The 17,022-nt window shown below is 42.0% G+C and overlaps 1 protein-coding gene across 4 annotated transcripts in view; it reads right to left on the bottom strand.

Annotated features, from left to right (window-relative positions):
• TOM1L1 (target of myb1 like 1 membrane trafficking protein) overlaps positions 1–15,097 on the bottom strand; it is a 52,910-nt gene extending 37,813 nt beyond the window's left edge. Inside the window, exons 1-8 of one of the 4 annotated variants that reach the window (XM_029211812.1) lie at positions 14,819–14,862; positions 13,302–13,405; positions 12,307–12,391; positions 10,335–10,413; positions 5,275–5,424; positions 3,391–3,516; positions 2,393–2,494; positions 1,320–1,436 (exon numbers count right to left, since the gene is read on the bottom strand). In XM_029211812.1, the coding sequence (XP_029067645.1) occupies positions 1,320–1,436; positions 2,393–2,494; positions 3,391–3,516; positions 5,275–5,424; positions 10,335–10,413; positions 12,307–12,391; positions 13,302–13,353 (711 nt within the window). In that variant the 5' untranslated portion in view covers positions 13,354–13,405; positions 14,819–14,862. Of the gene's footprint in view, positions 1–1,319; positions 1,437–2,392; positions 2,495–3,390; positions 3,517–5,274; positions 5,425–10,334; positions 10,414–12,306; positions 12,392–13,301; positions 13,406–14,515; positions 14,546–14,818 lie in introns of those variants that run through there. The other 3 variants (XM_029211810.1, XM_029211814.1, XM_029211813.1) reach the window with 3 other exon arrangements.
• Between the last annotated feature and the right edge of the window lie 1,925 nt (positions 15,098–17,022).

Raw genomic sequence — 17,022 nt, 5'->3', positions numbered from 1 at the left:
CAGTATCTTTGAAGGACTTAAGGAAAATAATTCTGTACCTAGGCCAAATTGCGAGCCCTTAACATGGCAGCCAAAAGACATCTTTGAACACGTAAACACTCAAAGTTTACCACTAGTAACAATTTAAGGAGATAGCAGTTAAATACAGGTGGTAATGTTGAAAAAGGACATTTTTACACCACTGATTGTTTCCCAAACAAGCAATAATCAAGAAAAATGTTATTTATTAACAATCGAAGGACTTAAAGGAAAGATAACAACAACATGAGAAGTGGGGAGTGGAATCAGAGAAAAGTAAAAATATACGTTTCTTAACTTTGGGGGGAAGAAAAAGATTTAGAAACTGATTTTTTTCCTCTAACTGCTTCTAAAATAATGTGTTAAAGTGTGTGTTAAAACTTAAAATTGATGGGCTTCCCTGGTGGCGCAGTGGTTGAGAGTCCACCTGCCGATGCAGGGGACACGGGTTCACGCCCCGGGAAGATCCCACATGCCGTGGAGCAGCTGGGCCCGTGAGCCATGGCCGCTGAGCCTGCGCGTCCGGAGCCTGTGCGTCCGGAGCCTGTGCTCCACAACGGGAGGGGCCACAACAGTGAGAGGCCCACGTACCACAAAAAAAAAAAAAAAAAAAATTAAAATTGAAAATTAGAACAAACCATTAGAGGGGAAAAGTACACTGTATGTAGAGACACAGAAGAGGATCTCGGAGGGCCCCCACTCCAGTCATAATGAGCTGCCCGTGTCCTTCACATGCCCATACACAACCAAATGCACTGTCCACTTGCTCCTCCACAGCGTCGGCACTGCCTCCACCTAAACCTTTCCAAAAACCGTCACCTTTCTCCTTGCCCCCACCCCTGAACCCACAGTATGATAAATACATTTCTATTATAGCATCAATACTTTATTAAACTTGTTATTTACAAAACACTCTTGCTCACTAGACCTAAGTTCCTTAAGGACTAGGACAGCCTCCTCATTTCTATATCCTTTAACACATTATAGTTACTCATTATGTTTGCTGAATAGATAGGTAACTTTTACACACTGAAAACAATTAGAGGTTAGTAGAGGCTGTATATGGCTAGGCTATGAATGATTACATGATGTTAAATTATTTATTGCAAGAGGGTAAGTACCACGTCTAAGTTACCACGGCATTTCTGATAAAGTCATCCTTGCAGCTTCTTGTTAAGTTTAAAAACCAAGTAAACATGCTGGAGCATGGACTAGTCAATATTACGGTGCCTTCCATCTCCAAGGCTCTAAGTTTAGAGAATAACTTTCAGGGACTGCTTGTCCCTGAAATCATACTACACCTGCAGAAGCTCTATGTCTTCATGGTTTTCAGACCCAGGAATATTCTCCATCAATATGGCAGACATCACTCTCACATTCATTTTCACCATGTCCAATTCACTGCGCAGTTTTCCAATCTGTCGAGAGCAACACAATCACCAGTAAGTGTGACACAAAGAATGGCTACCTTGTTTCTTGCTTGCAGAGAAAACACTTTTGTAAAATTTAATATTTTCAAATTTATACAAATGTACATATAATTATTTTACAAATGTACAATCTGTCACCTTCTAAAAGGTCTTGAGAGCTCTTGTAATAAATTTAAAACTATGCTCTAGGAAAGTTAATGAAGGGAAAAAGTCAGATTGGAACCAATATGGAGAAGGGAGAAGGTAACCATATCAGCAACCTGAAGAAAACGGCAAACGTTAGTCTGGGTTTCTTAGAAACAAATGGGAGAGAAAAAAGTGGATGTTTTATAGTCCCACGGTATTAGAGAGGGAAGAATCAAGAGAGAAACACTTTTTTTTCTTCCTGGATTAAATTCTAAGAGGAATTAATCACATGGATTGTTATATAATACCGAATAATATAAAGTCTTAAATGACAGTTCCCTTATAGCAGGACAGAAATGAGCTTCATTTAATAATTGCTTGTCTAAACATTAGATAAACAGATATAGACAAACAAGTAAATGTAATTCAGTTGGCACAGTTAATAATAGTAATAAGATGACCACTTACTGAGCTCTCTGGAATGGCATACAGACAGTCCTATCAGGAGCAACAGGAATCAACTTACACAAGATCCATCCCACAGCCAAGCCTCCACAAAGCCACAAAAGCCACTCGACGAGGACAACTGTTAAAAGCTCAGGCTTTTAGAATCAGGCAGAATCCATGGGATTAATTCCACTTAGAGTTGAACCATCATAACTTATACAGTGTCACTAAGCTTCAGTCCCCTCCTCTGTAAAATGAGGTTAAAATGTACCTCTATCTTATGATAATATTGTGAAGAATAAACAAACTATATATAAAGTACTTAGAACTTAGAAAAAGTCATCAATAAATACAGTCATTGCTGTTGTTACCTGTTCTGGGACCAACATAATAGTGGAGCTCTTGGAAACTACAGAAGAAAGAGCTGGTGCAGTAGGAACAGAAGGTGGTGGATTTGGTGAGATCTGAGCAGTCTATCAACATGAAATATAGAAATATTATTATTTAAATTAACTCAGCCACTCCAAGTCCAGTTTTTCCATTCAGATGACTCAGTCACTAGGGAGAGTGAGCCCTCAGGACAAAGCCTTCACAAAGATCAGACTTTTGGTATACACCTGAATTGCTTTTTCTACCAAGGCAGGACTCACCAATATGCAGAAGGAAAGAATTACTGTTTTTACGTTATGGAAACCATAGGAAGTTAGGAGATGAATTATAATCAGTCACTACAAGTGTTCTAAGTTCAAAACCTTGAAAGTTGCTTGCAAACTTGAGAATGAATACATGTGAACATTGCGAAACTCTTCTATGGGCACAGTATTAATAAACAAATCTATTATATGAATACCTATAATAGAGACCACTGCCTGTCTAGCACCAATCTTTTCTTTTGGAAACTGTCCCTCTTCTGCTCTACCTAAATAATTTCTATATGGAGCAACCCCGTTCTTATATGACCTTAGTTAATTTGTGCAGAAATGGAAAACTGACCTAGGTTGGTTCAATGAGGCCCTTCTCTGAAATTTTGGACGTGGAATGTGAAAAAGCTAAAGCTATAATATGAAAATTTGGGAGCTACGTTGTTTACCATGTGGAAAAAGCTAGTCTGCAATGAGAGAGAAGAACGAAGCTGATGATCAAAGGAAGGCAGACAAGTAACAAGGCATTTGAATGCTTGGTTCTCTGTTCAAAGATCCAGCTAACACCACCCTCCTTGCGGCTTGTATTTTATGAGGTATCACAGTATCCTTCTAACAGATTAATCTTTTAGGTGAAGCTAGGTGGAGCTAGGGTGGTCCCTTTCAAAGAGAAAAGACCCATGCACTACACTGTCTTACTCTACATAGGTCAAAGAACGGCCTCCTACCTCTTGTCTGGCTGTTTCAGCCACTGCATCTGATGGAGGAAACTGAACACCTTTCTTAAGGAGGTCCAGGTACACTTCTTTCACTTCACTTACATCCACAGCTCCTGGGAAACCCTGCGACCATGTCTGAATTCAAGAGATGGAAAGTTCCACAGATAAATAAGCAGCAAAACAAAACACAACTCCTAAACTGGTGACAGAAAATGAGAGTTTGACAATTATGTACCTTACTCAGAAAAGGAAAGCTACTTTTGAATGTACATTTTTAGAGACTAGAATAATAATATATATATACATATATATATAAATATATATACATATATATATATAAATATATATTTATATAACATCTTTATTGGAGTATAATTGCTTTACAATGGTGTGTTAGTTTCTGCTTTGTAACAAAGTGAATCAGTTATACATATACATATGTTCCCATATCTCCTCCCTCTTGTGTCTCCCTCCCTCCCACCCTCCCTATCCCATCCCTCTAGGTGGTCACAAACCACTGAGCTGATCTCCCTGTGCTATGCAGCTGCTTCCCGCTAGCTATCTATTATACATTTGGTAGTATATATTAGACCATGCCACTCTCTCACTTTGTCCCAGCTTGCCCTTCCCCCTCCCCATGTCCTCAAGTCCATTCTCTACGCCAGCGTCCTTATTCCTGTCCTGCCCCTAGGTTCTTCATGACCACTTTTTTAAAAATTTAGATTCCATATATATGTGTTAGCATACAGTATTTGTTTTTCTCTTTTTGACATACTTCACCCTGTATGACAGATTCTAGGTCCATCCACCTCACTACAAATAACTCAATTTTGTTTCTTTTTATGGCTGAGTAATATTCCATTGTATATATGTGCCACATCTTCTTTATCCAGTCATCTGTCGATGGACACTTAGGTTGCTTCCATGTCCTGGCTATTGTAAATAGAGCTGCAACGAACACTGTGGTACATGACTCTTTTTGAATTATGGTTTTCTCAGGGTATACGCCCAGTAGTGGGATTGCTGGGTCATATGGCAGTTCTATTTTTAGTTTTTTAAGGAACCTCCATACTGTTCTCCATAGCGGCTGTATGAATTTACATTCCCACCAACAGTGCAAGAGGGTTCCCTTTTCTCCACACCCTCTCCATTGTGTGTGTGTATGTGTATATATATATATATATATATATATATATATTTTTTTTTTTTTTTTGCGGTACTTGGGCCTCTCACTGTTGTGGCCTCTCTCGTTGTGGAGCACAGGCTCCGGAAGCGCAGGCTCAGTGGCCATGGCTCACGGGCCCAGCCGCCCCATGGCGTGTGGGATCTTCCCGGGCCGGGGCACGAACCCGCGTCCCCTGCATCGGCAGGCGGACTCTCAGCCACTGTGCCACCAGGGAAGTCCTGTTTGTATATTTTTTGATGATGGCCATTAGAATAATATATTTTTAATCACCAAACTGCCATGCCTCAACAATTTAATGAAACTCTGGAATACATACTATTGTTTGTTTTTTGCTATACTAAATCTAGAATTAACAGATTCTAAAACAGCATCAGTAGCTCTTTTGCCAAATAACTCTGAAAGCAGTGAGTTATCTACCCCAGAACATAGTTTCCACACCTGCAAAATGAATGTACACGTCACTCTCTCTCCTATCTGATGTAGATAAGATAGAAACTGAGAGACACGTATGGAAAAGACTACAAATTCTTCAGGAAAAGGCCACTATCCAATGCCAAGAAATTATTATTACATGGAAAACCGAATAGTAAAAACTCTTTGGGGCTCAATCCCAGGCTTGTAAAGGATCACTGAACCAATTGGTAGTTAGGTAATTAAATCTCTAATCTTAGACATTCACCATCCCATAAGATATATAATAGACTTACCTTAATGAAATTCAAAATTCTATTCTGAATGTCTATTGGCAAGGTGTATCTGGGACTCAGCAGCTTAACTAGACTATCTTTAACGAATTCCTTCTTCACAATCAGAGACTGGAAACTCGGACCACAGTTCTGCATACACACGTCAATAAGCTAAAGAGAAAAATTAAACGTTTTATCTCTTTGCAAAACCACCTCCTAAATATAAGGTAAAAATTGCTAAGTAATGATTTCTACCAGCATTCCAATTAATAAACATAATTTAGTATCTGCTAAAATACATGGCAAAATGTTAGGTTCTGGGAATGTGAGGAAATATAAGGCATAATGTAACTGCTTAGCGGATGGTTCTGTTGGGGAGCCAGGACACAATTATACGAGAACTAATAACTGTGCAAGGTAGTAAATGCCAAGGGCCAATGGGAAGTGCAAACGAAGCATGTGGGCTCTATACAAGGTGACATTTGTCCTAGTTTTGCCAGGAAAGTCCTGGTGAACTCCTGTTGTCCTGGTTTTATTAATGATGATACCTCCTTTCACTCTCAAAAATGTCCTTGCCTAGATGAAAAATTACATGGTTACCCCAGCTACAGACCTTTATAGGCAGATGTGATAATTTAGGGCCAGGTGGTCTTAAGACTTTTGGAAAAGGGTGGTTCTACGCTGGGCTTTGAAAAATGGTCAAGAAAAGTACAAATGAGTATAGAGCAATAGTCTAGACAGGTAAATGGTATTAAAAAATATAAGTACAGGTGACAAAGCATATGAGCTGTGAGGAGGAAAATAAGTACTCCAGTTTGTAGAGGCTTCTTTACATCAGCAAACTGGGGACATTGGGGAGGTGGGTGGATTAAGTCTGGAGGGGCTTCATCCAGACGGTAGAGAAATTTTGTGTGGCAATGTAAAGAATTTGAACATTATCTTGAAGGCAGTAAGAAGCCACTGAAGGGTTCTTATTAGCTTTGTCACCATCACACCTCTATCCTGAACTTGAGAGAAAGGTTAGTGCATGCAAAGTACTCTGACAAGGTTTTCAAGCAGCACCCTACAAAGGGAATTGGAGGGCAAAGACCCTGGAATGATAGAGAGATCCAGCAGTTACCCACTAGTACAGCCTGATGCAGAAAGGCCTAAACTAGGATGATGTGGGTACAAGGAAGGGAAAGACATGAGAATTATGAAGCAAGAACTTTCAGCAACCGGGGTTTGTTGAAAAGGAAAGGCTGAAAGTTAAGTGACTGTTACTCTGCATGAGACTGATGGAAATCTGGAAGTGGATGGGATACTATGACTAGTCGAAGGTCAAAATGGTGGGTTGAAATTTAGATATTTTGAGTTTATAAGTGCTGTGAACTGTATGTTTGTGTCCCTCCCAAATTCCCATGTTGAACCTCCTAATCCCTAATGTGATGGTATTTGGAGGTGGGACTTTTGGGAGGGAGTTAGGTAATGAGGGTGGAGTCCTCATGAATGAGATTAGTGCTCTTATAAGAAAGGGATAAGAGAGATCATCTCTCTCTTGGCCATGTGAGGATACAGCAAGAAGATGGCCATCTACAAGCCAGAGGGTGGGCCCTCATCATACACTGGATCTGCCGGCACCTTGATCTTGGACTTCACAGCCTCCAGGACTGTGAGAAATAGATGTCTGTTGTTTAAGCCACCTAATCTATGTTATTTTGTTAGAGCAGCTCAAGATGACTAAGACAAAAAGGACAATGAGACATTCAAGTAGAGATTTTTTGCTGAGAGCTGTACATGCACAGCTATAGTTCAGGGGAGAGTGAGGCCAAAAGTGAGTAATCAAGCCTGCCTTGGATGAGCAGAGAGGAAGGGACAAAGGGTTCACCTGTGAGGCCAGAAGGACGCTCAGGAAAGGCAATCAACAGAAACTGATGCACAAGATAAATAGAACATAATGTTGGTAAAATCAAAAGAGGGCAGAGTTTCTAGGAGGATGGAGTGTCAAACGGTTAAGAATATGGACTGAAAAACTCAGCTAGGTTTGTTGATTAGTGGGGTCATCAGTCACCTTGAAAAAAAGATTTTCAATAAAGCAACATAAGCAGAAGTCAGGCTAAGAAAGAATGAGCTGGTATTGAAGAACTGCATGCAGAAAGTGGATTTCTAAAAGTGATCTAAAAACAAAATTAAATCTCTAGTTCCCATGCTACCACCTTCTCCGAGGTCACAAAAACCATAACGTGACCAGGATAGGTATATTCATCTTTGCAGAAAAGAAGCCCTGAAAACTGACTTTACACCATGCTCTGTGTTTGTGTCACTTTAATATCAATACAAAAATAAGAAGGTATGAAAGCTGCAGTTTTAAGGGCAATGTGGCTAAAAATGCAACCATAAAATACAGAAGCTGAGCACATGCAGCTTTGTGAAATATACAGGGAGAACCTTTAAGGCAAAGGAAAGTAAAATCAGAATCCAAAACATATTAAGATGAATCTATTGTATTTTAATGCAAGTTGTTTAGAAAAAGACAAGCTGAAAAGTTGAATAACAAATGAGTTTTTGCTTGATATACTGTTATGATGAATTTTTATCTGATGAACTGCTGAGAGGAAAAGTGCCTCTAGTTCAATGGGAATTTATAAAAATACTTCATGTAACCAGATATGCAGTCTTAGGCAAGATACTTTGCCTCCAAATCTCATTTTCCCTAACAGTAAAATGAATGCTAAATATTCACGGGCCTAGTTGCTCCGCAGCATGTGGGATCCTCCCAGACAGGGGCTCGAACCCGTGTCCCCTGCATTAGCAGGCAGATTTTCAACCACTGCGTCACCAGGGAAGCCCCTGGATGATTCTTTCTGTGACTAATCTCTCTCATGATTAAGTCTGGCTTAAGTTAATATTAAAGTCTGTTCTGAAGCCTTAAAGACACCACTACAATGCAGTGAGTAGCGTGAGGTGAGGTGATTGGGCCATTGACTATACAACTTGGGGAAATATGCATGAAGCTAGCAAGAGTCAAAGACCAATTCAAAGAAAATCCAAGAAGTAGGTACCTTAATGAACTCTGCCCCTAACAATGACCCCCAACCTGTGACTCTCACCCTTACTTTGGCACAGGTTTTAGATTCGCTTGTTCTCACGTACTGGTGTGGAAATTAGGAGGTGGAGGATGTACAGTTACCTGAGGTGGAACAGGGAACAGGCAGCTAGCTGGGAGTAAGGCCTAAGAGATCAGATGACTGGAAGGACAGAAAGAGTGGGAACTCAGAGATGGAGGGCTGAAAGAGACCACACTCTGGAATAAGTCAGATTCCCCAGGGAAGAGTCCTGGTTCATCCCCAGAAGGAAGGAACCATGATGGAGGAGGATATGGAGCTGAGGATAAGAAGCAACCATGGAAATGTCACGTAGGCTGGCTACAACAGAGAAAGAGACAAACGCATTATATAGAATAAACAACTGTGAGAAGGTGAAATACCGCATGCTGAAATTCAGAAGTGGCATAAATTCATCTTCTGCCCTTAGGTTACTCAGTCAATTCTCCTAACCTTCAGCAGCCCTGAGATATCCTAGATCCACTTCATTTTAGGGCACAGCTACGTATCTTTCTACCCCAATTCTACAGTACATTCCTTGAGTCCTTCCTGGATGCTAGGAGAGTGGGATGGGGGCTGAAGGACACTCAATCATTTTAACCACTCAACACCTGGTACACTGATGCACTAGGTCTTCTACCACGTAGAAAGGAGTTGAAAACACAAATGAAACACAGCAGCCTTTTCTTTCAAGGGGCTTGATTTGTTCTGAGAAGCAAGGTGGTATGGGGCAAGGACATGGAATTTAGAATCTGAGAACTGGATTGAAATCTTGCCTATACTACTTAAATCTTGGAGGGGAAAGAAAAAAAAAATCACTTAACCTCACTAAGTCTCAGTTTCTTCATTTCTGAAGTGGAGTCAATAATACAACTTCTTCAAAGGGTTGTTGAGAGCATCAACCAGGTACCAGGCAAAGGTTTATTTCCACCACCAACCCATTGTTCTGACATGTCTACTGAAGTGCCTTACTCCTCTCTCTCCAGTTGCCTGCATTCTGTGACCTCCCTGAGGGGGCTGCTATGGTAAAGGACAGGGGAGAGGTCAAAAAAGATGAGAGAAGAAAATCCCTCTAAAACTATATTCAGACCCCAACTTGAAGGGTTTCTTCAGTGATAGTATCATTAAGACTTCAATTCATTTTCTCATTCAGTTACTCTCCAAGTAAGCAAGATGTGATAAATTATTTTCCCCCTGAAGCTAGAAAAGGGGGGCTGTGCTCACCTCTGTTCCACAGCCCTCTAGATAAACACGTCCAAGTCCCCTAAGAGCAGTGTGATGCTGGCAGAGTAGTGCCATAACCACATGTGGCTTGCGGCTGGGCTGAGGTCAGCAAAGGCACACAGAAGAAACTAGAAAGCCACACAGCTCACTCTCAGGCAGCAGGCAGGGTTTGCAAAACATACTGAAGTAAAACGGGCAACTCACCAAGCAACTGAAGAGGTCACACGGCCAAGGTTGGGGGAAAATGGGAACATGTCAAATAAATGTCCACACCCAAATCAAGCGATAAGGTGCACAGGAGAATTGTTTAAATCAACAAAGAACATTCTCCAAATTATACCAAACAGCAGAACTTGGCTGAACCCTAAAGAGCCTCCAGCATCTCAGAACTCCACAGAGGTGTTCAAATGAGGTAGAAAGATGACGGAGAGGCACTTCTCAAGCTTCAGTTTTCCCCATGTGTAACACATACACAAACTTCTTGAGCAACTCAGTACCTACAGGTTTTTCATTACCAGTGCCCATCTCCTAACCAGGAAAATATGCTTTTCCAGGAACACTCACTTTCCACCGAATTAAATGCTATTACAAACAACGAAACTCCCTTGATTCTGCAATTCTCAATAAATGAATAGTTTTAATTCATACTGTAAATAACTTTTTGCTAACCTATTAATTATCTCAGAATATTTGTATCTTTTATACCCCAAATTAGAAACGTGACTATAGCTTGGAAAATTCTGGTCTTAATTTAACATTAAAGTAAATACTTACTGACAAGGTAAGTTGTATTTCTTTATGATTGTAGTTTTTGGAAATCCTTTTCTTCAAAGCTTTTACTGCATCTTTTGGCCTGTGGCAATAAACACAGTAAAATCATCAACGTAGCCATTGCTGAAAGCAAGTAGTCTCTGAAAAGCAGCATGCAGTGTGGAAAGAGGAACGGCTAAGGAGATAACCAAGGTATTCGTTCTGTGTAGTGCTGGGCAGATGACTTACCATTTTTACACCCGTTTCCTCATACATCTAGGCAGACAATACCACCTACCTCCTTGTGAGAATCAAACGAGATATGCAGAAGATGATCATTACCTAGAAAGCACTACATGTGAAATATACTCACACCCACAGCCCATATCAACGCATACTCACACCCACAGCCCATATCAACGCACAGAACCAGCTTACAGGAAATGTAATTTCCAAAAATGTTACCTATTTTTGTTAGTATTTCCTAAGCATCCTATAGGCAATGGGATGTAGGAGGAGTTAGGACTAACCAGGTCAGGTTCTGATATGCTACAATGTTATGTTACAAAAGGAGGAACTATGTGTAAGTAGACAGTCTAAATTAACTCTGAGATGGTCAGTTATAGATAAGTAATGGGGATGTAACGTACAACATGATGACTATAGTTAATACTGCTGTATGGTATGTTTGACAGTTGTTAAGAGAGTAGATCCTGAAAGTTCTCATCACAAGGAAAAAACATTTTTTGTAACTGTATGAGGTGATGGATGTTAACGAAACTTGTGGAAACTGTTTTGCAGTATATGTAACTCAAGTCATTATGCTGTACACTTTAAACTTATACAGTGCTATATGCCAATTATACCTCAAAACTTAAAAAAGATACAAATATTTTTTGCACATTACCTTCCAATTCTGTTTGTTATGCTTGCATGGGTAGAATTTCTATTATATGATAATATAATTACATAATATTACGTATACTTAAAATTGTAACTATTATAAAATATTATATATATTTCTAAAAAATCATATATAAAATCTAAGATGAAACCCTTAGAAAAGTTGAAAAGAATAAAGACACTGTTTTAAAAGAAAAAAATTTTACATTGCATTTCCCTTTTTGCATTATCAATGAAGAAATTAGTATTATCAGTGAAGAAAAGGTTTAGAGGAAACAAATATGGTAAACAAGATTACAGGGAAAACACCATAAATATTTTAAAGTACTAACCATAAGCACTTTCCATTGAGATAGTCAATAATTAAATGTAATGTTTTCTTCATCAACAAAAACTAAGACAGTCTCCTTTGCTGTTCATTATTAGTTTAAATGCACAGGAAAATCAAGAGAATTGTATCCCTTATAACAACTTGTAGTTCAGACTAAATCACAAAATAGTTGGTCTTCTTAATGATTTTATTTTTTAAACTTCAATTCTCTAAAGTTTAAGAAGTGTAACAAAAGATACCACATTGTTTAAGAACTCAGCATAAACATGGGTGAGTTGGCATTCGGAAGAAAAAAAAAATTGTCTTGTGACAGGCAGAGGAAAACAACTGCTAGATTATTTCCTGGTTGATAATGACAACTGCCCAGAGACAGGTCACCACCAGGAGTCCACTAGCTTCTTGATAATATTTTTCAGTTACAGTAAAATAAAATATTGCCAATCAGAGCAAGAAGAATTCCTAACAAAGGAAACAATATCTTCCTCTCTCCTTAAAGAACAAGGAATTTGAGCTTCACCGAGACAAAATTTGAAACTATTAAGGAAAAGGCAAAGAGGAGAAAAATTATAATGGATTCTCAGGTATTCCACATGCTGAAACAAGCAGCTGTCCTAATATTTCAACCTGACATGTCTTCAAAAGGCAGTGGGTGCTTAAAGGGTGATGGAAACACTATTTCAACAAGAAAACCAGTTTGCAAGAGAAAATGTGTTCTGACACTTCTTATGAGAGGCAAATACATGAACCACACACTGAACTCACCCATCGTGGGCAGTGTTAATTATGTAACAGATGTGCATGAACTGGCCCCAATCTTCAGTCTGAACTCCAGCAAATGTAGCCTTTTCTGCAAAGAAAAAGCTGTTGTGTTGAATCTGAGCTACAACAGAATAAAACATGTCTGGTCCTCCTGAAACAATCTGCCTGGAGTTCACTAGCAAGGACCATTAAGTTTATATCACCAAAGAGCAGAGAGATTTTTTTTTCTGAGCAATTCCCAGTAATTCAAGAATCAGTCAAAACCCAGGTGTTTCTGTTGCAACAGTAATGAGTGACCTATTAATAAAGGCTGCAGGGCCAGGACAGCCCAGCTAAATCTCCATCTGCCTGCCTGTCTTTCAGAGAAGGACAGTCACCTACAAGATGAAGTGCACAGTGCTAAACTAAGTATTTTATCTTACGCAATTTCATTTAACCCACTGTTTTGAGGTGATGAAACAGAAGTTCAAGGAGGTTAAGGAAGTTACCCAAGGCTACACAGTCAGTACACGGTAGAACTAGCATTCAAATCTAGGTTGTTTGATGTTTGATGCCAGTTTTTGTTTGCTTTTTAAAAGTCACTTATTCTCCTTTGGGGGGTGGTGTTGAGAAAAAGACAGATCTACTGAAACTGTCTATGTACTTCCTAGCACCTGTACTAACCAGAGCTGCATCAGGCAGACTTGAAGGCTCCTGTACCTGTAACCCCATCACTAAACAGTCAGATAGCTTTTCCCTCTTCTGACATCCTCCTTAAGAATACAAAATGTCACCTGGGAAGGATAATAGAACACTCAACCTGAATGAGCTTAACATCTCTATTACGAGAAAGGAGAATATCCCTCAGCATGAAAACATGAGGTTCTAGGGGAATTGAGCAAAAATTAAAAGGATAATGAAGAGGATAAAGGTTTGGTTAGGGGAACCCCGAAGCTTAGACTGCTCCTCATCTAGGAGAAACACTATTTGAATTTGGCATTCAAATAGACAAGGCTTACCAATCTTGTGTTCAGTTACAAGGTTCTTTCTGCCAGATTTCTTGCTCCCCATTCTGTCTTCCTTCTTCCCACCTTCCCATCTTCCGAGAAAACTCCTATTCACCCTTCAAAGGCCATGGCAGAGTTAAGTTCTCCCTTTTCATAAGTTTTGGGTGTTTTACACTTCTCTTCTATTGCAAAGGTACTGCACTATTGTCAGTACGAAATTGTGTGTGTCTTCCCTATAAGATTATGCGTTCCGTGATGGCTGAGACCACATCTTACCTTTGCCTGGTCCAGGTCCAGGGATATAGCTGGCAGTAAATGTTCACAGCATTAAAGAATAAATCAGCCTATGAAGATGCAGCCTGAATCCACTTCTGTTCGGGGTTCATTTTAATACCCAACAGAGATACAGCCAGCAACAGTTTAGAAAGCATCTCCTCCTCAATGATAGTTAACACTCACCATCTTATAAAGGTATGGGAACTAAGCTTCAGGTTGAGTAGTGTTTCGGTTTTTGTTCTTTAATTTATTCATTCTTTATTTATTTTTGGCCGCGCAGCATGTGGGGTCTTAGTTCCCCGACCAGGGATAGAACCAGCGCCCCCTGCATTGGAAGGGTGACATCTTAACCACTGGACCACCAGGGAAGTCCCTGGGTAATGTGTTCTTGTCATACAGCAGTTAACTGAGCTGCAGGCAAAACTGTTCAAATCTGAGCCTCCTTATTATAACTACCAGGTTTTCATGATTTCCTCATCCCACTAAGCTCCCCGAAGTGATCACGCTTTGCTTGGCATCTATATGCACTGGTGCCACACCCGGTTCCCAAGGGAGGTATCAGAGACCAGGGAGAAGGGAGCCGGTGTTGTTAAACAGTCCAGGCACTGGCTCCGGCTTCCGCGTACATGGATCAGAGCACGGCCACGGGAGAGGGAAGGAGTCAGGCAGACACCTGTGCAGCCCCTAGTGGCCTGGAGAGGCCTCTTGTGTACCCAGAGCGCGCCTAGCTCCCCCTTCCTTCGTTCCGGTGCTAGGCATGTTCGTTCTCTTTGTTCACCACTAAAAAGTAACTCACGTTTTAAGGGCCTGGAGTCAGAACTAGTTTGGAGACCTGCCTGTCACATCGAGGTCACTGCACTTAACCTCCTGGAAACTTTTTCTCTTTGCAAAACGGGCAGGACAACACTTGGCCCTCGGGTGGACTCACTTTCTGAAGAGCTCCCCCTTACCCAGAAGTTGACACGCCCCCGTAGAGGCCCAGCCACGCCACACCTGGATCCCCTCGGTCCACCTGTCCGCTTCCACCCCACCCCCACCCCGGAAAGCACCGGAAGACGGGAGGTGAGGAGGTGGGGTTTGAGAGAGGTCGGCGGGGACAGGTGCCGCTCAGGACCAGCGGAGCGCAGGGCCTGGGAAAGTTGCGGGGGAGGGGGGAGGAGTTCGTCGAACTCGGACCCACGCGATCCTCTGCGGCCGGTAACAGAGTCAACGCGTAGCGTCCCGGCCCCAAGCCGGAGGGGTCCCCCTTTTACCTATGAGCTGGCCCACGGAGGTCGCGTATGGGTCCCGGTGACTCTTCCCGAACGCCATGGTAGCGCAAGGAGCCGGCCCGGGCCTCCGCCACCGCGGCTCACGACTCCACCCGCACGGCCCTGGCTCCGCCCCCCGGGCCGCACTTCCCCTGGCCGCCGCGAGGCGCCGGGCTCCAGGCTGGGTCCTGGGGGCGCTGAGGCGGGAGCGCCGGAGGGGGCGGGCACACGCGCACCTGCCACGAGCCGCGGGACCGGCCGGGCGGCCCTGGGGACACTGCTGGGGACGAGTGATGCGGGGGCGGATCCTGCCGCTCACGGGGCGAGGTGCTGTTCTCTGCGCTTCCTGCTCCCCTTTGTAGAGAAGGAAATATGGAGTTAACACACGTCTCGGGTTACTGTGAGCATTAACCACATAACCCGCTTAGGTCAGCGTTTGGCACCCACAAAATAAATGTTTAACCACTGAGTGAATCGCCTAACTAGAAATATTTACCCCACCCCGACTTATTTACCCGCCCCAGAGATCCGGGAGGGAAGATGTGTCCCTGGCACTTTAAGGCTGCAGGTGATGGACAGGAGGAGGGACTGGCTTCAATCGAGAGGCCTCACAGGAGCCGGCGTCCTTTGTCTCGCCCCAATTTCCTGAGGGACCACGTGGCGCCGCCCAGCGAGTTCTCGGGGGAACTATTTTCCAGAGAAGGTGAGAAGAAGAGAGGGGCTTTCCTTCTGCTCCGGCAGGGAGTGTTTGGCCTTAGGACTGCTTTGGAATGTAAATCCGAGCTGGAGCATTTCAACCTCTTTCCAGCTGCCCTTTCAGAAGCGGAATTTATTTCCTTTTCTGGTGCATTCGATTAACATCTGATTAGCGATGGTAACAATCTTCCACGATGATGCCGGAGCCTGCTGGGGAGTGGTGTGTCTCCAAGGTGATGGCAGTTAGCATAAGATGGGCTCCCTGTGCCTCCAGATCTTGCTTCCTGTGGTCAAGTGGGGCCCAGTTCGACAAGCCCTTCCTGGGCCCTGGAAATGGTGACAAGAGATCAAAGGGAGATCTGTCTGGCTTATGTCCTTAGTCATATATTTAAAAATAGAAATCAAAACCAATTCCAGTGTGTGCCAAGGGGTTAACTTTTTTTGCTCTAATTCTGTTATTTCTAATTTTTCTTGACCCATGTGAGCTAATACCTGGGATTCTAAAATCTAGAATGAATCATTTTTGTTGTAAATGCCTCCTGCCTGTAACTAATATTCTCCACCTGCTTATCCAGGGTGAATAACTACTTCTTGTGGTGCTACTTATCAACTACCTTAGTCATCGCTACAGCTTCTGCCCACACTGTTGAAAACCTCTTGTGACATCACCAACCTAATCTCTTTCATATTATAGACTCTACAAAATATTCCACTCTCTGAACCCTACAAGCTTAAAGAGAAAATTTCAACTTAGGCTGCTGTTGGTGTCAGTGGCCTTCCATCAGGGAATGAGAACTGGGAAGGAATCAACATACATATTTTTAACATAATTCTGCTACTTCTTATGGGAGAAGTTTTGTTTTTTATTTCCTTGTGCTACAGGATTGAGGCACTGAGAACATGGCACCAGGGAGCGTGTTCAGGACATTATGTCGGGGTAAACAGAACCAGGTTGATGGGTTCTGAAGCTCTTTTCTCCCCGTTTGCCTACGGGGGTGTTGTGGTGGTTGCAGCCTTCTTTCTGTGTTCTGCCACTTTCTCCATGATCTGCCAAGTCCCCAGGGGGGATAATCAACCAGTCCGTGTTAGTATGGTCTGAGAGTAGGATAGAATTCACAGCTAAGTTAAGGTCAGAGAAGAGGCAGAATCCCAGAAAGAAACAAGGGTAAGATTTCTGGATACCAGGAGCAAAATCTCACTAAAATTTCAATTCTAAAAACACTTACTAAGCGTTTATTTACACATAAGTCATAATGTTAGGTAGAAACAAAGAAAATAACCTTTATTTATTTATTTGGCCATGCTGCGTGGCCTGTGGGATCTTAGTTCCCCAACCAGGGATTGAACCTGGGCCACTGCAGTGAAAGTGCCAAGTCCTAACCATTGGAACACCAGGGAATTCCTGCAAATAACCTTTACAGTACTTTAAATACACTTAAGTGCCTGGAAGTGGAACTCCATCTGAATTCAGTCTTCCTAAGCCTGGAGACAGGTAGCATACACTTCATTTG

This window comes from Monodon monoceros, unplaced genomic scaffold, assembly GCF_005190385.1.
Source record: "Monodon monoceros isolate NGI ecotype Baffin Bay Population unplaced genomic scaffold, NGI_Narwhal_1 Super_Scaffold_9, whole genome shotgun sequence".
Lineage (NCBI taxonomy): Eukaryota > Metazoa > Chordata > Mammalia > Artiodactyla > Monodontidae > Monodon > Monodon monoceros.
This window is presented reverse-complemented; position numbering and strand designations above follow the sequence as displayed.